This window comes from Syngnathoides biaculeatus, chromosome 11, assembly GCF_019802595.1.
Source record: "Syngnathoides biaculeatus isolate LvHL_M chromosome 11, ASM1980259v1, whole genome shotgun sequence".
NCBI classification, from domain to species: domain Eukaryota; kingdom Metazoa; phylum Chordata; class Actinopteri; order Syngnathiformes; family Syngnathidae; genus Syngnathoides; species Syngnathoides biaculeatus.
In genome coordinates, this window is record NC_084650.1 from 26,955,579 (window position 1) to 26,979,808 (window position 24,230).

General features: G+C 41.0%; 2 protein-coding genes across 5 annotated transcripts in view; both read left to right on the forward strand.

Annotated features, from left to right (window-relative positions):
* Positions 1–10,088, forward strand: part of LOC133508444 (bifunctional heparan sulfate N-deacetylase/N-sulfotransferase 1-like) — a 54,524-nt gene extending 44,436 nt beyond the window's left edge. For 2 of the 3 annotated variants that reach the window (XM_061834511.1, XM_061834510.1), the window contains 11 exons: positions 1,908–2,093; positions 3,661–3,789; positions 4,437–4,619; positions 4,861–4,957; positions 5,269–5,392; positions 6,375–6,549; positions 6,696–6,866; positions 6,992–7,101; positions 7,974–8,076; positions 8,423–8,538; positions 8,700–10,088. In XM_061834511.1, the coding sequence (XP_061690495.1) occupies positions 1,908–2,093; positions 3,661–3,789; positions 4,437–4,619; positions 4,861–4,957; positions 5,269–5,392; positions 6,375–6,549; positions 6,696–6,866; positions 6,992–7,101; positions 7,974–8,076; positions 8,423–8,538; positions 8,700–8,712 (1,407 nt within the window). In that variant the 3' untranslated portion in view covers positions 8,713–10,088. Of the gene's footprint in view, positions 1–1,907; positions 2,094–3,660; positions 3,790–4,436; positions 4,620–4,860; positions 4,958–5,268; positions 5,393–6,374; positions 6,550–6,695; positions 6,867–6,991; positions 7,102–7,973; positions 8,077–8,422 lie in introns of all 3 variants that reach the window. The other variant, XM_061834512.1, reaches the window with a different exon arrangement.
* A 2,094-nt stretch (positions 10,089–12,182) lies between these two features.
* On the forward strand, positions 12,183–19,865 carry cd74a (CD74 molecule, major histocompatibility complex, class II invariant chain a). 2 transcript variants are annotated; one of them, XM_061835509.1, is made up of 7 exons: positions 12,183–12,388; positions 13,361–13,536; positions 16,156–16,250; positions 16,400–16,453; positions 16,525–16,611; positions 16,696–16,765; positions 19,520–19,865. In XM_061835509.1, the coding sequence occupies exons 1-7, from the start codon at positions 12,309–12,311 to the stop codon at positions 19,531–19,533; spliced, it is 576 nt and encodes a 191-aa protein (XP_061691493.1). In that variant the 5' UTR covers positions 12,183–12,308; the 3' UTR covers positions 19,534–19,865. The 2 variants fall into 2 exon arrangements, with proteins under 2 accessions (XP_061691493.1, XP_061691492.1); XM_061835508.1 differs by having other exon boundaries at positions 12,188–12,388; positions 16,397–16,453.
* Positions 19,866–24,230: the final 4,365 nt, after the last annotated feature.

The following is a 24,230-nucleotide window of genomic DNA, read 5'->3' on the forward strand; positions in this document are numbered from 1 at the left end:
AAGGTAGAACCTTAACCAACTTGAACAACGAGGCGTTTGATAACTTAAACAATATCACTCCCCCTGCTAAAGTCGTGATTTTGGAGATGCGAAGGTTCTGCCACAGAGAATACTGTATTTGTCTATAATACTTCCTGTTTGCGGTAGTAATGGATAGGCTGACAGATGAGGTTGGACTGGAATCACCTTGGACTATGATGTTCATAGATGATATTGTGATCTGCAGTGAAAGCAGGGAGCAGGCAGAGGAACAATTAGAAAGATGGAGGCACGCACTGGAAAGGAGAGGAATGAAGATTAGCCGAAGTAAAACAGAATACATGTGCATGAATGTGAGGGGCGCAGGTTTAAGAGTGACAAGTGAGAAGAGATAGTGAGGGTGGACGACTTAAAATACTTGGGGTCAACAATACAGAGCAATGAAGAGTGTGGTAAGGAAGTGAAGAAACGGGTCCAAGCAGGTTGGAACATCTGATGGAAGGTGTCTGGTGTGTTATGTGACAGAAGAGTTCTGCTAGGATGAGGGCAAAGTTTAAAAACAGTGGTGAGGCCGGCCATGACATACGGATTAGAGACGGTGGCCCTGAAGAAACAACAGGAAGCAGAACTTGAAGTAGCAGAAATGAAGATGTTGAGTTTCTCGCTTGGTGTGAACAGGTTGGATAGGATTAGAAATGAGCTCATTAGAGGGACAGCCAAAGTTGGATGTTTTGGAGACAAGGTTAGAGAGAGCAGACTTCGATGGTTTTGACATATTCAGAGGCGAGAGAGTGAGTTTATTGGTAGAAGGGTGCTGAGGATGGCGCTGCCAGGCAAAAGAGCAAGAGGAAGACCAAAGAAAATGTTGATGGATGTTGCAAGGGAGGACATGAGGACAGTGGATGTTAGAGAAGATGATGCACGAGATAGGCTTAAATGGAAAAAGATGACACACTGTGGTGACCCCTAACGGGACAAGCCGAAAGGAAAAGAAGAACGAGGTTTGTCTTAGAGACCAGCCAACATATTGCCATGAAGTGCTTTTAACCTTTCTCTTTGATATTCAAACCTGGTCCTTTGATTTACAGCGAATGACTTCAATTTTCCATGTTTTATAATCTTTTTTAGAAAACAATGAGGAGTTTCAAATTGACTTCACTTTATTTGTAACCCAATTTGACTTGAACAGCTTATGCACGTAACAAACTTTTTTTTTTGTCTGTTTAGCAATCCAAATAACACTAATTTTACACCTTAAACAAGTAATAATAACTTGCGGCACTTGTTCATTTGAAATTAATGGATAGCAATTGTATTTTACTAATAAAAACAGTTTTATTTATAGAGCTTTTGGTGTATTAATCACCCACAGAAACAATACATTTTTGACATTCACCAATGCTGTCCGTTAATTTATAGCAGCTAGTCGGATGGGGGTCGCCGTTGCTGTCACCGGCTATTTTGTACTCTTTGAACGCTGGCAGCTGGATCCATTCCACACAGCTACTATTCACACATAACTGTGTGACGGACGAATATGCGAGCGCATCGGCCTGCGGTTCCGCCTGTGCGCTCAGAACCTGCTTTGGATATGTCACAAGTGACAGGTGTTGACGAGACCAGGGGGGGAAAAAAAAAACACTTTTGCCACTTCTGCTCTCAGAAGTAACTGTACTTTTACTGCACTACAATAATCAAAATGTCACTTGGCACTTTTATTTATCAATGATTTTTTTTATCAACTGTTTTGTACACGACACTAGCACTTCCACTTCCTCATTGAGTGTTGTCTGCTTTTCATGCCTTTGTTGTTTGTGTTTTTTCGACTTTGCATTACAGACTCTTACTGTACCTTTTTAATGCTGGGAGTGGTGTGATTTAAAAATCAGTTTGTTACCTGTTGCTCTCCCTCTTCTTTTGACCTCCAGGAGCATGGGATCCCAATCAATATGGGCTATGCTGTGGCACCGCACCATTCGGGTGTATACCCTGTTCACTTGCAGTTGTACGACGCCTGGAAGAAGGTTTGGAGCATCAAGGTCACCAGTACTGAGGAATATCCACATCTCAAGCCAGCCCGTTTTCGGCGAGGTTTCATCCACAGTGGCATTAGCGTAAGAGCACTTTTCTTCTACACCCAGATATCCACGAGACCTCATTAGCTTGTTACCTCTAGCATCTCACCAGCCATCAACATTCTGTTCAAATCATTTACATGTGCTATTCTATTTTCATTAATGATTGCCTTCTCTTCCGCCTTCAGTTATTTTGAATTCACATCGCTCTTAGCCAGGAATACATCTTTTATCCCATATTCTTTAGTACGTAATTTGACAGTATAGCCTTGCAAGAGACATCTGCCTGAGCACAATATATATCCAGTATAATAGGGAGGCATCAAATATTTGCCCCCAAAATGCCCAAAAACTGCATTTTTTGGCCCAAAATCTTTTTGCCGAAACGGGACGTTGAGCTGGCACAACAAAAACTGCCACCATAACACATTTCTTTGAATGGAGGAAAGATGGTCCAAAAACGACAAGGTTAAATGCTGCGTGGGTCTTTCAGTCTTTTAATTAGGGCTGGTTGATTATAAATAGTAGAATGATACATCTCAAAATAGGTTTTCCGTGACAATATATGAGATACAGTCAATAAACTATTTCATTTGTCCATGTTTTTGCTGACAGTAGCTAGCCAATAATAATGGGAGTGGGTATGTGGTCAACCAATCATATGCTCTCAGTAGAACCCTGGCGAGTTAGGTCAACACACAGCCCTGGCAAATTTTTGAAGTGTACTACTGCAGCAGTGGGAAACCTATTTCATGTGAGAATTCATTGGTTTATCCCCACTAGGATCCCAGCAGACTCTAGGCTCGAGGTGGGATACACCCTGAACTGGTCACCAGCCAATCATAAGGCACATACATTGAGTGAAAAAGTATTACCCCCAGTTTCTTCTATTTCAAGAATATGTATGGTACGTTAATTGAAGACTAAATTAACTGTAGGGATAGGTTCCAGTACACCTGTGAATCTAGTGAGGATACACTGTAACGGAAGATGAATCAATGAATAAATGTGTTTTCAGACTTCTTTTGCCATGTTACAGAAAATTGCAACAGGGGAGTTTTTCTCTGAACAACAGAGGATAGTTTCCCCAAATTCTGTGAATATATGTATTTGTGAATGCCAAACCACAAATATGCAGGGTTCTCATATATTAAACTTTTCCATGGAGCATTCGAACATTCAAAAGGAACAAAAGAAAAATCTTATCTACTTCTCTCCCAAGATGACCTTCATAGCTGCTGGAAAACTGTGCAGTCTCAGTCCAGTTTCTTTGTAGTCTTGGCATTCAGTAGGCCTTTGGTCTCTGCATGCTCTTCACTGTCCTTGAAATAGTCTGAATGGACTCGTCTCCCCCTCTTAGGGATGATTGATATTCAGTCCCCCAGACACTTCAAACTATAAATGCAATTCCATCCATTTCCATATAAACATGGATGTGAATGAGAGGCTTGCTTGAGCTCGATGTGATGCATATTGTGAATTTTATTGGGAGCAAACAATATGTGGGATAACTGCAATGCGCTTCTCAGTGGAGGGCTGACCATGTGAGTTTTTAGCTTCATGAAAGCATTTGGTGTTGCCCTGTTGACTGTGTGCGCCCTCACAGGTGCTGCCCAGGCAGACGTGCGGTCTTTTCACACACACAATCTTCTATAAAGACTACCCAGGAAGCCCTAATGAGCTGGACAAACTCATCAATGGGGGCGAACTCTTCCTCACAGTTTTGCTCAACCCGGTGAGTCCAAATGTAGCTTTTCTCTGAAACATTTGGAAGCCTGTTTAAATGGCGATGTTAAGCTAAATTTAAATTGGTGGCAGAACAGTGACTCGCTGGTGAGTCATCCAGCGACATCTTTCCGCTTTACTGTATACAGTATACTTACTCTTCTGTGATAATTCCATTCATTCTCTTAACCGCTTATCCTGTTCCTCACAATCATGCACACTGGTCAAATTCTCTTTTCATAAACTTGTCACACAAATCATTTATTGCTTGCACTAAAGGTTGCAGTGGCAGTTGCGTATTTGCTGTCTTACGGTCTTCTTGACCCAGCTGTTTGGCATTCTCCGTTCATACGTCATCCTTAAATTAATTCCAGTGTGTGTCCTTGTGGTGTCTAGTACAGTTCTAAGTGTGCTCTGACCAGAGTTGATTTCATTTTCTCTCCCACTGTTGGGTAGATAGTGTTCCAATGATGCTTACCAGTTGTCTAACATTCTCCACAATTAAAGAGTGTTGTATTTTAAAAGGTACTCTCATCTCTATTTCCATTGGATTAACTTTTTAGTCGTTTGTCATTTTGGCTGATCCTCCCCGAATGTCTTCAATTGTTCTTCGTGCAGTTTAAACTTCAGTTGTGACTGCAGCGTCTCTCCCAATAGATCAGCATCTTCATGACCCATTTGTCTAACTATGGGAATGACCGTCTTGGCCTGTACACTTTTAAAAGCCTGATGATGTTTGTCAAGACCTGGACAAACCTAAAGATGCAGACCCTCCCGCCTGTGCAGCTGGCTCAGAAATACTTCAGCCTTTTCCCGTCTGAGAGAGATCCACTCTGGCAGGTGAGAACACAAAGTTCATTTGAGATTTTCCATTTTTGTTTTTATAAAGCCATGTTGCTTTCACTTATGCTCGAGTCGGCCTACTCAAAAGATAATAAGAGCTAACTTGTTTTAAATAGGTTCAATAAAAAAGCATTGTTGGTACTACTAGAATTTCAATAAATCTGTGGTATCAAATGGATATTTAACTGCACTTCAACATATGAAATAATGTGAAACTATTAATTTTGTGTGGCTGGAGGATCCATGTGAGGACAAAAGACATAAAGACATCTGGTCCAAAGAAAAAACATGTGACCGCTTCCCCAAGCTACTTGTCATTGGGCCTCAGAAGACAGGTGAGAAGCTGTACTTCATGACTACATGTACTTCATTATTACAGGTTGCTTTGAGAGTGAAACTGTCGTCTTGTTGCTTGGTCCTAAAAGTATCTTATTAGCGCTCAGGATATTGCGGCTGTTGATTCTTTAATGGTAGTTGGTCTGTTTTGAAGGCGTTAACACACCGCTATGCAGTTTCTATTACACAAACGTCAGCCTTCACTGTATGAGGTAGAAAGTAATTGGATTTCCCCTCGCTTAATCCTCTTTTTTTGCTCTTTATTTCCTCCCTGCTGTCAACTCCACTTTGACTCTTTCTGGCCTCTCAGGCACAACAGCACTCTACCTGTTTCTTAGCATGCACCCTGACCTGACCAGTAACTACCCCAGCAAGGAGACTTTTGAAGAGATCCAATTCTTCAATGGCCACAATTACCACAGAGGCATCGATTGGTAAGAAAAGCACAGCCAGGTCGCTGCGGTTAAGTTTTTTTGATATAGTGTTTACCTGCATAGTCACTTTTTGTGTGTGTGCTTTCTGAACTGCCCCAAGATACCACAAGAGGGCAAAAACACCCCGTCTAGAAGAAAAGTAGTCCTGCTTGTAGCATCTTGGTGCCAACTATGATGATGTGATCATCTCGATTCAGAGATTAAGTGGGGGGGGGGCTAGCGAAATTTAGCCTAGGAGACGAAGACCTTAAGAGTGAGTCGTCATTGCAGTTACAAACTTTGGGTCCATATCTTTTTCAAAATCAAATGATCTCTTAGAAATGTCGCTTTAATGGTAACATAAGATGATTTTGAAATGATATTCAACTGTTTGGGATCATGTTTTACATGGTATATCAGTTCAGTGTACATAAAGTGCAATGATTTTCCCGTGTTGAATTGAAGCATATTTATGTAGAAAATATGTTTCAGAAATGACGAACCTCTGGCTCTCTGAAGATTTTCTGTTAACAAAAAGTGCAGACATTCCTGTGACTAGTCATGACATATATTATTGTGCCACTAAGAGGAGTTTGACTGTAGCCTTATTTAAAACATATCAAGTCCAACTGAATTGGTCAGACAACGGGAAAACAATTCAGTGCAAATTGTAACGTGTTACTGCGAAAATCATATGGAGCAACAGACTTGAGTTGAAACAGGCATTTCTATGCAAATGGTGTATTAGAAATGTAAATTTATACCAGAGATGGTCACAACAACACACAGTTATTAATAATAACACCCACATGATAATTGATATTTATCTCTGCTTGTAGCCATCAATGCACACTGAATTTTTAAAAGGTTCAATGAGAATAAGGGCATGGAGACAAAGAAGCTGGATTGGAAAGCTTTTACCTCTGCATCATGATGTTCAATGGCCACATCTACAGAGAGCAAAATTGCATCTGATCAACACCCAGTGTTTGTGTGGTGTCAGGTATATGGAGTACTTCCCCCTGCCCTCCAATGCTAGCTCTGACTACTACTTTGAGAAGAGTGCCAACTATTTTGACTCTGAGGTGGCTGCGCAGAGGGCCGCAGCTCTCCTCCCCAAAGCCAAGATCATCACCATTCTCATCAACCCAGCCGACAGAGCGTACTCTTGGTACCAGGTGGGTAGGGCTGAATAGCCACCATGCCTCATTAGATCCAGTACTCCTTTTAGCACCTGAGTACCTTCTGGTTCATTGACAACATTCATTTCATCTTTACTGAAGCTGTGCTGCGTCTAATGAAATGATAAATCTCACAACTGCAGCACCAAAGAGCCCACGATGACCCGGTAGCATTGAAATACTCATTCCATGAAGTCATCACTGCCGGTCACGAGAGTCCGCCCAAACTCCGGGTGCTCCAGAATCGATGTCTGATGCCTGGCTGGTACGCCATGCACCTGGAGCGCTGGCTCAACTACTACCACTCCAGCCAGGTATGCATAAGTAGGATTGAGTTCAGCAGCCATCAGCCTAGCCTGAAGGTCTTCTTTAATCGCCTTTGCCCTGTGAAAATGGATCTGTTTTTTTTTTCCTAAAATGTTCACGTCATCTTATCCAGCTGCTGGTCTTGGATGGACAAATGCTGAAAACCGAACCCTCCTCGGTCATGGATAAAATCCAGAAGTTCCTTGGCTTAACCAACATCATTAACTACCATAAGATCCTAGCGTGAGTATCTTCCTCATGACATACCTCATGATAAGATTTTTTCTCATTGGATAATATCAATAGCGGATCTTTCTAGATCTAGATTTCTGTGTAGGTAAAATATATAAAATTAACCCCTGAAAACTATCCCCCTTTGAAGATGTATTTGTAGTAGGGAAGCTTGATGAAAGCTACTTAACCTCCTATTTAAAGCACTCATATGGGGAATATAAATGTAATAAAATGTGTACTTAACATGAACGCTGATGCTGTCATGAATGTGCATTATTGTACATACCCGGGAGGAAAGTCTCATCCTTTCATGCTCATGTTGACTTAATGGCACTTTAAAAGACGTGATGCCACGTGACCTTCGTGCGACCCTTTCCAAATTATACAATCTTTTGGGATTTCAAATATGGCTGCAGTAGCTAATCTGGAAGGAAGCGGAGCGTCACGGTTAATGTGCCGCTGTGGCAAATGTAGAATGGGAGCCTGTTGTTGGAGAGGGCCTCGTCTGCTTCCTGACTAGGTGCAAAACTCTTTGTGCACCCCATCTGTATTTGCATGGCTGCACGTGTGCGCTAAGCAACCCAAATATACTAAAGAGTCTGAGTTGAACTTCCTCCTGAGGGATTTGAGGCAGAGGTGTGCCTTGCTTCATGACTGTCCCAAATGAAAAGTTTTTTGAGGCTTGTTTGCATGAACTGATGAAGCCTGCTCGGAGGAGATGTCTTCTAGGACAACCAGAACAGTCCAGTTACGATTGATTAGATGCCCTGAGTAATCAATGTTTTTTTTAAAAATCCCATTCTACTAATTGTATTTTTCTATTTCTCAGCCTTATTCATTATTTCATATATAGTACATGATGTGATTTTTGTCTGAGGCAGGTTTGATCCCAAGAAGGGTTTCTGGTGCCAGCTGCTCGAGGGCGGGAAGACTAAGTGTCTGGGGAAGAGTAAAGGGCGCCGGTACCCTGACATGGACCCCGAGGTATGATCATTCTTTCATTTAACCTTCATTTTCAACATTAAGGACAGAAATATTGGGAATCCTGGCTTGAGTGAAAATATGTAGTGGGGTGCAATAACAGCTTCAAATCTCCTCAAAAGACTCTTATGTATTATTAATTACAATATTTAAGAGTGTGTTCGGTATTTTGAGGCTGAGGAAAGTGTTTGATGGCATTAATGTCAGGGTTGTCTGCCACCAAACTAATAACAGCACTTTATTTCCAAATTTGTAATCATAGAATCCTCAAAAATATCTTTGTAAAATCACGACTGAAGCAGAGCCCAGTGTGATGAACTAATCTACTCCTGCCCCCTCTCTCCTTCAGTCTTTGGTGTTCCTCAGGGAGTACTACAGGGATCACAACATTGAGCTGTCCAAGCTGCTATACAGAATGGCCCAGCCCCTCCCCAGCTGGCTCAGAGAAGAGCTGGTCCACACCAGGTAGCAGCCCAACCGGGGAGAGAAAAGCAGTCCCACACATTCATCACCTCAGCGCTAGCTGAGTAAACATCATACCACGATGATTAAGACTATAATTCTACAAGGATCTGAGGATGGGACATCAAAACAATCACTTCTTCATTCTGTTACCCTCTATAAAGTGTAGGAAACTAATGGGCCAGTGAAGAAGAGGATCCACCGACGGAACCCCTTTCAGTATCATACGTCAGGACATCGGCTGTCCTCTTAACGGCCCTCAAGAAGAAGTGTGATGAAGAGGATTGTTCGCCCACCCCCTCCCTCACCATGGTGGAACTTTCCTCCCGCGTGTGAAGTTGAAGAAAAGCGCATGGACGCCCCGTGTACAAAGGCTGAGTTTCAGATTCAGTCTTGACAGTTTCAGTTCTATAAATGGCATGCAGCCAAAACTAGCGCCCAAGTGCTCTCTGTAGTTTCAACCACAGAACTTTGGGAAGACTGACAAAAAGAACTTTCTTGTAAATGCCTTGAAACATGAGGATGGTCGGACATCTGGCTGCATGTTGCAGCCTGTTTTTGATAGGCCTTGTTAGAATCTTGTCATTTCATTTACAAAAGCCAGGACAGAATCTCTATGGATTATTACCATTTGGACTTTTTTTTTTCTTGGACTGTTTGTCTTTTTGTTTGTTGTTTTACTGAGACATTGTTCTGTAGAGTTGTGATACTTGTAGAATGTACCGAAACTAAACATCAGATTCCTCCTTCAGGCTGGATGCAGAGAATGTTAAAGTGCCGCCTGCTGTCATTTGACCACTGAATGGGCAAAAGCAGGAAGTGATGAACTCATGTCGAAAGCACAATATTTAACGGTACTCAACATACATCTAACTGGATAGCACACAAGCATTTGGTTCCCACTACAATCTGTGAAGATCATAAGCTAGCTACTCTGTGTAAAGAGTGAAATTTCCCATGCTTATATTTTCTTTCGTTTTATGTAATGAATTCGTCAGTGATGGACTTTAAGAAGAAGAAAAAAAAAGATCTCTGAAAAATGTGTCAAGTTGTCAAGGGCGAGCCTTCACACTATAAGCTCAGCGGCGTCGCCGACGTGTTTTGTGTTCAAAGGTTTGAAGGTGGTGTCATTGCAACTAGATGTCAAAACTAGATAACAAAAAGCTGCTCCTACTGCAATAGTTTTATACAAGGTTCTGACGTCATAAAAGAAGTGCACTCAGCGGTCGTTTTCATTTCTTGACTTTGTAAATGTACATAAGTGGCTCCCCTTTGATAGGCCTAAATTATTTGAATGTTGTTTGGCTCTCCAATGGTGTGCGACGTCATTGCTGTAGGGAAAATCAACGCAATTGCTTCCTCCAATGTCTTCTCACTGCCAACTTGTCTCTCCATATATAGTATTAACGTGATAACACATAACAGCGATGATGGTACTAATATCCTGGACTGTATGATAAAGATTTGTAATTGTTGTCAATAATTTTTACAGTGTAACTAATATTGTCGGTGCTTTTTAATTTGCAAATAAAACACCACTGTATTTTTCACAATTGGGATTTTTTTTCCCCTCTACTCTTTCACTTCCGTGTTTTAGCACTGTCTGATTCTCTTTCAGTTTCAGCTTGCGTAACGGAAAGATGATTCTTTTTAGTCCCTGGAAATTCAGGGAATTGTTCGGTTTGGTAATTACATACAGTTAAATAAGTGTATATCTTCCTATCTGTTTGAAAAAAAAAAGCACTGAGAAAATGTCATTTCCATTATTATTATTTTTGACAAGAAAATTCCACGTCGACAATTATTTCCACCCTTTCTCCATGCATCCATATCTAAATTGAAAGTTGCCTTGTGTGTTAAAGTGTGGTAAAACTACTAGTAGTGGCGTGAGGGCGTCCATTAATCAAAGGCAAAATAATCTACTGCCTACATACAGTTCAGTTGTATTAAAACATTGCACTGTCCTTTATCTATAAATTATTAGGCCAACAGATGAATTCCTAATAAAATGTTCTTGAGCTTATTTAGGTACAGTGTTATTTAGAGCATTGGTTTGGTAAACCTGGGGCTACTCCACAAGAGGGGTTGCGTTTGGAAGGGAATTCGTCGTAAAAACTGTGCCAAAGAAATATGAGCGTTCCAACTTTTTTGTTCTTACATCATGGCCGGCTTCACCACTGGTTTATAAACTTTGCCCTTCATCCTACCAGAGACTCTTCTGTCACATAAGTCACCAGACACCTTCCGGCAGTGGTTCCAACCCACTTGGACCTGTTTCTTCACTTCCTTCCACACTCGCCTTTGATCTGGATTGTTGACCCCAAATATTTGAAGGTGTCCACCCTCAGTATCTCTCCCCCCTTTCCTCATTCCTGCATATGTATTGTGCTTTACTATAGCTACTCTTCATTCTTCTTTTCCAGCACAAGCATCCACCTTTCTAAATGTTCCTCTACCTGCTTTCTAGTTTTAGTAAAAATATTTTTGCATTGGCCATGAAGGAAATGCTTCTAGATATTTTTGTGCTGATGTACAGTATTTTGAGCCGATTCCAGCAGTTTTGCTCATGTATTATAAACCCCAAGGCATGTGATTTTTGTGCACTTTCTTTATGCATTATTCCAACTACATTCAATTATTTTTGTCTTGTTCAAATGTATTGAAAGCTTTTTTTTCCCACCCAAATCGTTTTTTTTATTTTGATGAATTACGTGTTAACAGTGTCCGACAGACCGTTTTAACCTGCACTAAATGTCCTCTGCAAGTAGTATGAATTTTAGTCATTTTTGTTTTCGTTGATTGTACGTGATATGAGACCCAGCAGCGACCCCTGTGGAATGCCACCAACAATATCCAAGCATTTTGATTGTTCAATTTTTTTTTTTCGTTTTGTTACACTTCCCCCACTTTAGTACTAGTCCTGTAATTCCATATTCTAATTTATTGATCAATATATTATGGTTTCTTGTATCAAATGGTGTCCATGACATTTGTGGGTTCTTTAGCAATTCAAGAACAGCTTGTGTTGGTGATTTTGGTGCATCCAAATCCATACTGGTTATTCCGAGTAAATTATTACTTTTCTATGACGTTATCAAACCGGATCGTGTTTGACACACGCTTTTGGGAACTGTGGGAGCAGAGAAACGTGTGTGAATAAAGAAAATACATTTGTGTCCAGTTTTAAATAGAGATGACTTAATAGAAAATTCACGCATTTGTGGTGATGGGTTGCAGATGTATGTCAGTCGTAATATTTCAATGGATTGCAACACAATGACATAAGTTTTTATTATACATGTGGCTGTAGACTAGTCCAGCGTGTACCTTGCATCTCGCCCAAAGTCAGCTGGGATAGTCTCCAAGCCACCCATGGACGTACAACCTGGACTGAATGCCATTTTCATTCAAGAAACAATATAATCGGCTTTAAATTCAAATTCAAGTAGCTAGTGGGAATTTCTTGTTTTTATTTTTGGTACTCCTCATGTTCATTTTTCTGACAAATGTTCATCGAGTTGAAGTGGAAGTCTGTCAGCAAGTGAATTTAAGAAACTTCTGCCTGTCCCAACAAGTGATGCGGCACTAAACAGACCAATCACAGCTTGCAATTACTAAGCCCCGCCTACTTTGTTTTTCCACCTCTTCCTTCTCGGTTCCACTTCCTTAAACGAAGTACCTGTTCTGGTTTTATGTTGGAAAACACTGCGCCGAGTCCCAGTCTGGGTGCATCAGTGTGACGGGAAGAAGCCTCGAGAGAAACAAAGGACAAAATGGATGTGAATGGTGAAAATGCTCCCATAGATCGGGCAGGCAGTGCTGACAATCTGCTTCCCTTGCAAACACCAAGAGGGTGAGTAATGGCACCAGGTGACCTCCCAATTTGCTCCCTTTCGAATCTATTTTGTCATTTTATTGTTCCCCCCGAGATATCATTTGGTCACACATTGTTTCTTTTTGTGTGACTTTTAACATTGTTAAATTGAGTGTTAACACGAGGAACTGTATCCTATGTTCTTTCATACTTTCGTTTTCTATTTCACAAGAAAAATAAGTGGTTCAAAACAGGCAACAATCCCAGGTTTTTGATTCATTGTCATCAATATATCTTTATGATAGTTTGAATCAATACGAATATTTTTTTTCGAACGGCAAAATTTCACACAGTACTTTCTTACTTTGGGGATTTAATTAAATTGCCAATTGGACGATTGGCACAAAAATGGCAGAACGTTTTAATACATAAACATTACATACGAATTTAGATTATATACAGTTTGGTGGACCCCGAGATAAGTCATTTCGAGGTCACGAACGAGGCGCGACATAAGTCGTGCTTATGATAAGTTTTTTTAAGACATTGACCAAAGAACAGAATAATGTACAAACAATCCATACCACTTCTCACAAAAAATGTTTACCGAGTTAGCATACCTCCATAGGTTTTTAATAGACAAGTATTACAGACTAGATTTATTGTATTTCTATGTTTTTTTCAAAAGAACAAAACGAAACCAAACCGATTGAATTAATAACTGCTTGGAAGGACATTAGATTTAAACTAAATACAAGTGCTGTTCACATTGGTGAAAGTCATTTACAATGTATTTTTTTATAATTAAGAAAACAATTACAATTTACTTAAAACTAATATGATTAAAAACTGGAAAATTGCTGTTTACATTAGTGAAGTTAATTTACAATAGCTACTCAGTCCTCTGGTGCCTTTTATGTTGTACTATCTTCACCCAAATCACACCAAACTATTTAATCATGTCGACTGTAATATTTTTTTTCTCTTCCTCCCTCCCCACCGCCCCTCAAGACCCCACGGTGGCTCTAATCGTTACGCCCTGAAGGTGGCTGGCCTGACCGTGCTGGCTTGCCTGCTGCTGGCCAGTCAAGTGTTTGTGGCCTACATGGTGTTTGACCAGAAGCAGCAGATCCAAACGCTCCAGAAGAACTCAAACGATCTCAAAAGGGAGCTGCACTCGGCTCAAGGTAAAAAAAAAAAATATGTATGAAATATGTAACACCGGGTTGACTGGGGTTTGCATGAACTCGGGGCGAAAGACGGGAGTCTCTTCGTAAGGAAGATCTTCAGATGTTAGACCCTTCGCTAGTCAATCACGGGTCACAAATGGGCAAACAGCCGTTCACACTTACGGACAATTTAGAATCGTTCAATGTTGCTTTCCATCAGTTTTTCTTTTTATACGCGTTGATGTCTTTTTATCTGATTTATGAGATTATTTGTAAGGCTGTGAGTAATGCAGATGCAACGAAAACCCTACAAATGATGCAGTTAATCATCAAGCAGTATAAAGTTATTGGTTGTGAGATAATTGACCCCTCCGTGGATATTGCGCAATCCGCGTCACTGACCAATCAGAGGCCAGAGATCTGCATAGACCAAAGCCCGTTTTTGCTCCCGCCATTTTCTCTGACAACATTGAATGGTCCACTATAGGTTTAGTTAGCGTTTTATCGCGTATTTGGGTTATTTAACAAAAAATATGGTTAAGAGGTGTAGTCACGGACTTTGTAATAGTGATGACAGGTATCCTGAAAGGCTAGTTGGTGGAGTTCAATTCGTACCCTTTCCAAAACCGAAGACCCAGTACGAAAAAGTCCTTCGATGGATCAAACTTTGTGGAAGACCGCATCATCAACTAAATCCATCTAATATCAACCGGAACACATATGTTTGCACGAAGGCATGCCCTATATTTGATTTTCAATACATGTCTCGAATAAATTAATTCGAAGTTCTTCGTTAGCATAACACTGCTGTGTGTGAACGATTGACACACTTATTCTTTGTTGAGCGATATTTAGCGATGATCGGACTGCACAAACGTATTGATTTCTTGCTGGCTCGCAGCCAGAAGCTTAACCCAGACGGTGTTTGCACGAAGATATGCCCTAAATTTGATTTTTAATACACGTCTCGTATAAATGAATGAGACGTTCTCCGCTGGCATAACACCGCTAAGTGTGAACGATTGACACACTTATTCTTTGTTGAGCGATATTTAGCGATGATCGGACTGCACAAACGTATTGATTTCTTGCTGGCTCGCGGCCGAAGCTTAACCAGACTGTTTGCACGAAGATATGCCCTAAATTTGATTTTTAATACACGTCTCGTATAAATGAATGAGACGTTCTCCGCTAGCATAACATTGCTACGTGGGAATCAGAATGTATTGTATTGTATTTGCCATTTTTACTGTTTGTCTTACGTCAGCGCACGTGGCGTGATGTCACTTCAGGAGGCGTGGTTAAGTGCCCTGTACGGAGGGGTCAATTATGATACGACAACTGGGCAAAGTTCGTCAGATAGTGAATTGTTCTTGAAAGGGGAAAAAAAACCGTGCTTGCTTCAAGATGATTAATCCATCCGTTCATTATCCGCTTACAGCCGCTTATCCTCACAAGGGTCGCCAGGAGTGCTGGAGCCTATCCCAGCCACTCTCGTAAAATATGTTCAGAATTTGTGTGTGGAAAGTGTGGGATGCATCCAAATCCTGTTTGACATCATTTTTACTAAAAATTTAATTTCCGTAGCTTAATTTGGCTGCAACAACGTTCTTAAAGGTCTAGTGTCATCCCTATAAACATTGTAAAATAGATATTGAAATGAAAAACACTTAAGATTTTTCACTTCAATGTCTACACGAAAAAATAAATATGAGGGGCGAGCACGTCATCCATGCGCAAAGTTGCGGAAGACTCATTCGACATCAACGTGGTCGCCATATTGGCTGCATTTACTGTCCGTGACGTCACCCCGAACATTCACCATTGAAAACACGCTTTGCCACATACTCTAGGACACGCCCCTTCAGACACTGAAGCTCTTTTCGAAGAAAACATCTCACAACCGAGTGAAGTTACCGACCGGGGCAATATTACCCTATTTTTTCGAGCCATATTTAGATGACATGTGGATCACGGCCAATGGTGATAAACGCCCACTTCCGTGGCGGACATGAGCCAACGCGGCGACGAGCCACCCCGGGCGACATGGTAGCGATCCACAAGGCCTGCAGAGGCCGTCCTTCAGCGGCTGCTGGATAGAAGCCTTCTGATGCGCATATCGACACATTTAGCAACCCTGATTTTTGGATTACGCCCCCCCCAACGATTGTTTTTTTTTTTAGTAAGTGTATACACACCTACCTGTCAATTGAAACCCACAAAACTCTCATCCTTTGCCCCTGTGTAATCCATTTTTCACGACGAACTCTCTTGCATACTTATGAAGGGTAAATCCGTCCTCCCGAGTGTTCAAGTAATGTCCAGCAATGAAACTAGCCAGCAATTTGGCTAACACAAAGGAACAACGAGCTACCTTCCCAGAGGTAAAACTAATGGAAACAAACGAGCGGTCCCGCCATGTACATCACTTCCTGCTTCTTCTCGAAAACAAATCCCTTGAGAGGATTTTCATGGCGGGAGTTACGAAAAGTTGTATACGTCAAAATCATGTTTTGTGGTGAAAGAAGGCATGGGTCCATGTCAGCTGCCGTTTTTTCATTAATAACATACTAAAAATCATGCATTTCATGACAGTGGCACTTTAAAACAGTGTCAGTTTCCAACCTGTCCCCACAGTGGCTCCAATCAAGATGCGTGAACCACTGAACAGGTTCCCTTTGATGCACGCATTTGTGGATTTGGAGAAAGTTGCGACTGAGGCGCCTGTGAAAGTAAGTTCTACCCCTTGCAACCCGGAATACATGTACATAGAAGAACGAACGTTTATTGAAAGTCGGGTAGTCAGAACTGCATGCCCATTTCGAACATTATAGAGGTAAATGTCTTATATTAAAATGATATTTTTGTCTTCACACAGCAGGAAGTGAAAAAGAGGGATTCCGTAGGCATGGATGAGATGATTGGTCTCTTGGAGGTAATTTACACATACGCACACATGCACTCATGTCCCAATAGGAACTAAGTGAGTGAGGCTGCCAATTTTAGGAAAACTTTGAGATGCCCAAGTTCAATGACACCATACTGGCCAACCTGCAGAGCCTGAAGAAGCAGCTGAATGAGAGTAACTGGAAGGTAAGCAGCCATGTTCAGAAACGAGGAAGCACACACACGAGCATTTTATTAATGAATAAAATTTGAACAAAAATAATTTTGCAGAGCTTTGAAGGTTGGCTGCGAAACTGGCTCATCTTCCAGGCATCCCAGCACATGCCTGCAACCACTAAGAGTGAGCAACGCGACTACAACTGTCACCCAATAGAATCTTCACTCTACCATGTGTAGATCTCAAAGCCGTTTGGCAAATAGAAAACATTCTTGTTCTTCAAAAGAAAAGGAGGCTTAAAGCTGTTTATTGCCAACCTGAGTTGAAATTAGTAAAAAACATCAAATCAAGGGACTACATCATTTTATATTCAAACCTATTATATAACTTTGCTTTAGATCAGGCTTTTTGTCTTAATGTTTGAAAAAACACACACAAAATGCCATAGCTTGGCAAATGTATTGGATCAATGTCGCTGTTATAACCCTTCAAGGAATAGATATTTTGAAAACAAATAGTGTACCAACACACGTAGACTGATAAAGCAATTCAGACAGCCATATATTCTTGATCCTCTGTAAAGACTGACGACTAATATTGTTGACTGAACAATTTTTCTATGCATGCACCCATATCTCTATTATATTGCCCACAGATGGGCAATGTTGGCACACCAGCAGGAGCAGCACAATGCCCATTAGATTGAAGTGGAAAATGTTTTAATACTTAACATTCTATTATGTTATTACTGCAGATTTTTCATGTATGATATTTATTTAATAAAAATAATGTTTAACAGCGAAACAACAGTAAATGGAATTTCTATTAAGTTCAGTGACCACATTCTAGTAATGAGTGTAGTCGTGGAAAAATTGAACTTGTATCTCAAGGCACCAATACAGTGAAAAAAATAAATATTTGAACGCCCTGCTATATTGCAAGTTCTCCCACTTAGACATAATGGAGGGGTCTGAAATTTTCATCGTAGGTGCATGTTCACTGTGACAGATATCATCTAAAAAGAAAAATCCAGAAATCACAATGTATGATTTTTTTTTTCTTTTTTTTTTATGATTTGTGTGATACAGCTGCAAATAAGTATTTGAACACCTGAGAAAACCAATGTTAATATTTGGTACAGTAGCCTTTGTTTGCAATTACAGGTCAAACGTTTCCTCTAGTTGTTCACCAGGTTTGCTCACACTGCAGGAGGGATTTTGGCCCACTCCTCCACACAGATCTTCTCTAGATCAGACAGGTTTCTGCGCTGTCGCTGAGAAACACTGAGTTTCAGCTCCCTCCAAAGATTTTCTATGGGGTTTAGGTCTGGAGACTGGCTAGGCCACACCAAAACCTTGATATGCTTCTTACGGAGCCACTCCTCGGTTTTCCTGGCTGTGTGCTTTGGGTCATTGTCATGTTGAAAGACCCAGCCACGACCCATCTTCAATGCTCTGACTGAGGGAAAGAAGTTGTTCCCCAAAATCTCACAACCCATGGCCGCGGTCATCCTCTCCTTAATACAGTGCAGTCGCCCTGTCCCATGTGCAGAAAAACACCCCCAAAGCATGATGCTACCAGCCGCATGCTTCACAGTAGGGATGGTGTTCTTGGGATGGCACTCACCATTCGCATTCCTCCAAATATGGTCAGTGGAATTATGACCAAAAAGTTCCATTTTGGTCTCATCCATCCACAAAAAATTCTCCCATGACTCCTCTGTATCATCCAAATGGTTATTGGCAGACTTAAGACGGGCCTTGACATGTGCTGGTTTAAGCAGGGGAACCTTCCGTGCCATTCATGTGTGATTTATTATCAACAGTCACCTTGGAAACGGTGGTCCCAGCTCTTTTCATGTCATTGACCAAATCCTGTTGTGTAGTCCTGGGCTGATTCCTCACCTTTCTAAGGATCACTGAGAGCCCACGAGGTGGTATCCTGCATGGGGCTCCACTCCAATTGAGATTGACCCTCATGTTTAGCTTCTTCCATTTTCTAATGATTGCTCCAACAGTGGAGCTTTTTTCACCAAGTTGCTTGGCAATTTCTCCGTCGCCCTTTCCAGCCATGTGGAGTTGTACAGTTTTGTCTCTGGTGACGTTGGACAGGTCTTTGGTCTTAGCTATGTTACAAGTTTGAGTTTTACTGATTGCATGAGGTGGACAGGTGTCTTTATGTAGCTAACGACCTCACACAGGTGCATCTGATTCAGAATAATACATGGAGTGGCGGTGGACTTTTAAAGGTAGACTAACAGGTCTATGAGGGTCAGAATTCTAGCTGATGGACAGGTGTTCAAATACTTATTTGCAGGTGTATAACACAAATAAAAAATCTTACATTATGATTTCTGGATTTTTCTTTTTTTCTCTCACAGTGGACATGCACCTACGATGAAAATTTCAGACTCCTCCATAATGTCTAAGTGGGAGAACTTGCATTATAGCAGGGTGTTCGAATACTTGCTGTCTTCACTGTATATAAAGTATTAATTATTCAATTATAAATTTACTCATGCAAAATCCGGGCCTGGTGGTAGATACAAAGGTTAAGTGTACTTTATCCCATCTTGTGGAAAAGCATTTAAGTGTTGCTTGTCATTATACATCACTGGCATAGATAGATAGATAGATAGATAGATAGATAGATAGATAGATAGTGAATTTGGACAATTTCCCATGGCACACCTGGTGATCTCTCAAGACGCATTGGTTGAGAATTCCCAATTGAAAATATTATCGGTTCCAACAGGCTTTTCAACTGATAGAGTTGAAATAAAAAGTCGCTATTAATTAGTTGAGGTTAAATGTATTTGTCCTACTAACTTTATCTGGTGACAAATGGAAGAACTGAAGTAGGGCATGTATTAAACACGTGTTCTAGGGATTAATACTCCTTAATGCATTTTTTTAATCTCTCCTCTCTCCCTTTTAGAGCTTGAAGAATAAGTGAAGCCAAGTGCTGGATATTTCATCACGTTCATCTGGTTGATATATCCATGATTATCATTTAACTTCATATATCGTAATGGAACTAACTGCTGTAGTGGGCCCACATTATACACGATCGCTTGATACAAGGGAAGCTTTCTCACATTCGCAATAGCTTTTTCACGTAAATATCAAAATAAATCAGCATACTTATCAGTTGTTTTTTGTTTGCCTTCCAAAATGCTGAAAAAGGGTGATTATTATTATTATTTTCAAACACACCTCTGGGATTTGATCCTGTAAGGTTGGGCTCGGGTAGGCCTATTAAACGATTGAGTGTATTTTGTCTACCTGGCATTGGGATGGTTTGTTTTGTTTTAGATTTGTGATTTAAGTACATCAAAAATATTGAAACTGTATTAAATTAAATTACAAAAACAACTGAGTTTGTTTCATACAAACCTACATGTGAAATAACTGTTGCAAGGCTCGTGTGAATCAGTTTAAGAAGTTAATGAGGAATGTTATTATGATTGAGAGAAGTGCAAATTATATATTTTTTTTAAATTCAATTATGATTCTTGGACTCAACCCTTGTTTTTAAATCATCCCTTTATCTATGTTACAATCCTGTGTTAGCATCCAGGTAAAAGAAAACTAATGTATGACATCATTTTGTTTCAGAATTGCTTTGTAAGTGCATGTATTGTGATTTGGAATCATTAAGAGCAACTCCATTAGTTAAATATGGACTATAACAAGCGTAATGAACAGCCACCCATTTTCTTAGCTGCTTATTCTCACAAGGGTCGCAGGGAGTGCTGGAGCCTATCCCAGCTGTCAACGGGCAGGAGGCAGGGTACACCCAGAACTGGTTGCCAGCCAATCGCAAGGCACATGGCGACAAACAAGCCGCACTAACAATCACACCGAGGGGCAATTTGGAGTGTCCAATTCATGTTGAATGATTTGGGGATGTGGGAGGAAACCGGAGTGCCCAGAGAAAACCCACTCAGGCACGGTGAGAACATGCAAACTCCACACAGATGGGGGCCGGGATCGAACCCTCGACCTCAGAACTATGAGGCCAATACTTTACAGCTGATCCACCATGCCACCCGTAATGAACATACAATAAATATATGAAGAAATGTAAAAATACAGCAACAGCCTGAACATCTGCACAGATATGTATACAATAGTGTAAAAAAAAAAGTGACAAAAATCCATCTTTTCAGTGGGTTGAGTCAATTAAGTAAGTGGCTCAAAGAAGTCTGTACATCACTATTTGTGAATGTCATTGACAATTTTGGCTTTTTTTTTTTTTTGGTGGGAGTGCAGACATCTTTACGAGCCAAATAATTTCTGTCTAAATAGACAAGAAGTTAAGCTGCCAACATGTTTTACTGTGTACGTTATACAGCGCCCTGAAAGGAAAACACTGACTTTCTTGAAGGAATGGATGTAGGACGAAAAGATTATTTGCTCCCAAACAATTGGAGGAATATGAAATAGGGCGACATGAGGTCCAGATGGATTTAACACTGTCACTCAACCAATCAGAGAAACAAAATGAGATGAGGCAGCACTTTCATTTTCTTACAGCCCTCGGTGCCCCAGCGGCGAAAAGGCCAATGCAAAACTCACACTCTACTAGTCTAAATGCCATGTTACGTCTGATTGGATTGGGTGAAGGATGATGGGAATATTGGAGTCCATCCCACATTGACTGAAATCACAATCCACTAAGATGCGTAAGGCCCCTCCTCCACACATGAAGAATCTTATCTAAGAATCTGTCTGATATCTGCAGGGTGTTTTCCAGAATTAAGTCAGACCCCTATGGACATCAGGGATTTTTCATCCCTGTAATCACAAGGGACAGAAAGTTGGTCAAATAAATCCATCCATCTATTTTCTTAGCCGCTAATCCTCGCAGTGGTCGCGGGAGTGCGGAAGCCAATTCCAACTGCCAATGGTCAGGAGGCAGGCTACACCCTGAACTGGTTGCCATCCAATTGCAGGGCACATGGAGGCAGACAACAGTCCTACTCGCAATCACATCTAGGGGCAATTTAGAGTGTCCAATTAATGTTGCATGTTTTTGGGAAATGGGAGGAAACCAGAGTACCCGGAGAAAACCCACGCAGGCACGGGGAGAACATGAAACTCCACACGGGCATGGTCAGGGTGAACCCTGGACCTCAGAACTGTGAGGCCAATGCTTTACAGCTGCTCACTCGTGCCACTGGTCAAATAAATATTGCAAAAAAAAAAAAGAAAAGCAAAACTACAAACTTATCTCTCGACTAGCTTTCAATATCAGCTCACTGGATAATCATTGTTGATTAATGATATAATTACAACCTATGATCTAGACTTTTTGTTATTAAGTGAAACATGGTTAACAGAAAATACATGTAATACCATTTTAAATGAGGCAGAACATTTCTATTTTTTGGAGGAGGAAAAAGGCAGTGAGCGGTATTGCTTGTTTCTGCGTTTTAAATGTCTTGTTTTTTATTTTTCTGTTTTTAGGTGACCCAAAAATTACTGTTTTCGTAATTTATAGACTTCCAAGATACAATATAAGTTTTATGGGGGATTTTTCAGAACGGCTGTCAGTTATTTGTACTGACCACAACTATTTTGTCGTAACGAGACGCTTTAACATTCAATTTGGCAGTAACATGGAAGAAAATTTGGATAACTCTGCTATACTAGATGCATTTGACATCTCTCAACATGTTAATTAAGAGTCCAACACACATTCAAGGTTACATTTTAATCCTGGTCTTCCTAAAGATGCTGAAATTCTATCAAGTGGCATCAAGAATATGGCTATTTCTGATCATTTTTGTTTTCATTTTAACCTAATTTATTAGCCTATACAGTCAAACCTTTCAAGCAAAATCTAATATACGTATAGCACTTGCATTGTATGACACAGACCATTAAGACTTATCTGGTCTGCGAAATGAATGCTTATTTAGCTGTGACCTGGAAAGTTACCTCAAGCAAAATACCTCCACAGTGATGAAAAATGACTGAAATTATACTTAAAAGCAGAATGTCCTTCATTTTAATTCCTGCCTTTTCCAGTCATCAATATCAAATTATACTGTAGTCATGTTTGATGGCTGAAATGACTTGGCAGCATGTCTTTCTCTAAACTCAACCTTTCTTTTACAACTTTGAAACCATACTCCCAAGTGTGTTCCGTGTCCTTAATAATTTAGAAGCATGTAATATAATCGATGTATCCTAATGGAGATGCGAACATAAGCACAGCATGACCTCTATGGACATGAAAGACGCTGTGAGTATTATTTTGTTGCAAGATAGTGGATTTTATTTAATATATTTTAATTTTAATTTTCTATACTGTTTTTCCCCCTGCCACAGAAGTTAACGAGGGAGGGTGAAGCAGTCAAAGTGGGAGTTGTCGTAAATGCAATACCAGGTAAGGTTCATTGCTCGTGCTAAATACTAAAGTCTAAAATACTGGAAGTTTGTTGGATTTGTGCCAGCATAATGAACCAGTGTTGAGCAGACCTACCCACTTTCTAGTTTCTGACTTGAGTTAGTATGCATGGTGTATGGCGAATCATTATTTGCAGAGGTGGGTAGAGTAGCTACAAGCTACTTGATAGTACTTGAGAATAATGTGACTCAAATAAAAATACGAAGTACTACCTACAGCTGTATCCACGCTGCTGCTTGGCATGGACTTTCTCTTTGCCTTTGGGGTGGTAGTAGATGTGACGAACTCCTGCCTCATCAACACTATCTCTTTCGCTACGCACCCTTGCACATGGTGACCATGGCTGACGGCAATTGTGGTGATTTCAGTTGCCTGAACAGTGCCACGACACCAACCAGTATAGTGCCCAACACATACAGGAGTTCTCTGTCCACCTGGTGGGAGTCACCATCTTTTCTGAGGTGGACCTGGTGCTTGGCTACCATCAGGTACTGGAACACCTACAGCCCAAGACAGTGGTCATCACACCCTTCATCCTTTATGAATTTCTATAGGTAGCTTTAGACCTCAAGGGGGGCTGGACAGACATTTCAGCACTGAGGACACGGCTGCGTGACATACCGTTCTTGTTTGTCTACTTGGACGAGATCCTCGTATCCAGCACGGGTACATGGGAGCACCTGACGCACCTCTGGCAGCTGTTCCAGCGTCTCGGCGAGTACGCTCTCATCGTCAACCCAGCCAAGTTCCAGTTTGACCTGTCATTCATTACCTTCTTCGAGCACCACATCACGCCACGGAGAGCCGTCCTCCTTTTCGCAAAGGTGGACATCGTCAGCAGTCCTACACGCCTCCACTTTGAAGTTTCTGCAGGAGTTCTTGGGCACAGTGCGATTTTAGAAGACATTCATTACACACGCAGCTAGCTTGTCGGGCAAATTGCCCAAAAATGAAGTGTACTGGTCGGAAGAAGAAGCTGCCTACCCCCCGGCCCTGCTGATGGATCTTTTCCCACTGCCACTTTTCCCCTCACGACAGACACATTTGACTACGTAGTGGGAGCTTGTTTTCTACCGCCTCCTGTGGGTCATACTTGTTCTCTTCTCTGCCCCCAAGGAGAACCTCCAGACCTTATCTTTTCAGCTGGTTTACAGCCAGGCTTTACATGTTCTGGGGGGGTTCCTCCTGAATGCTGCAGCCTCTTGATCTGGTGTCTGGGGCTTGTTAGTTA

Bases quoted from the DNA above. Each gene is read 5' to 3' on its own strand.
- cd74a (XM_061835508.1), top strand. From the start codon at position 12,309: ATGGATGTGAATGGTGAAAATGCTCCCATAGATCGGGCAGGCAGTGCT. The intron at 13,537-16,155 runs GTAAAAAAAAAA...CTGTCCCCACAG, and splicing joins GGAGCTGCACTCGGCTCAAG to TGGCTCCAATCAAGATGCGT. The intron at 16,251-16,396 runs GTAAGTTCTACC...GTCTTCACACAG, and splicing joins CGACTGAGGCGCCTGTGAAA to CAGGAAGTGAAAAAGAGGGA.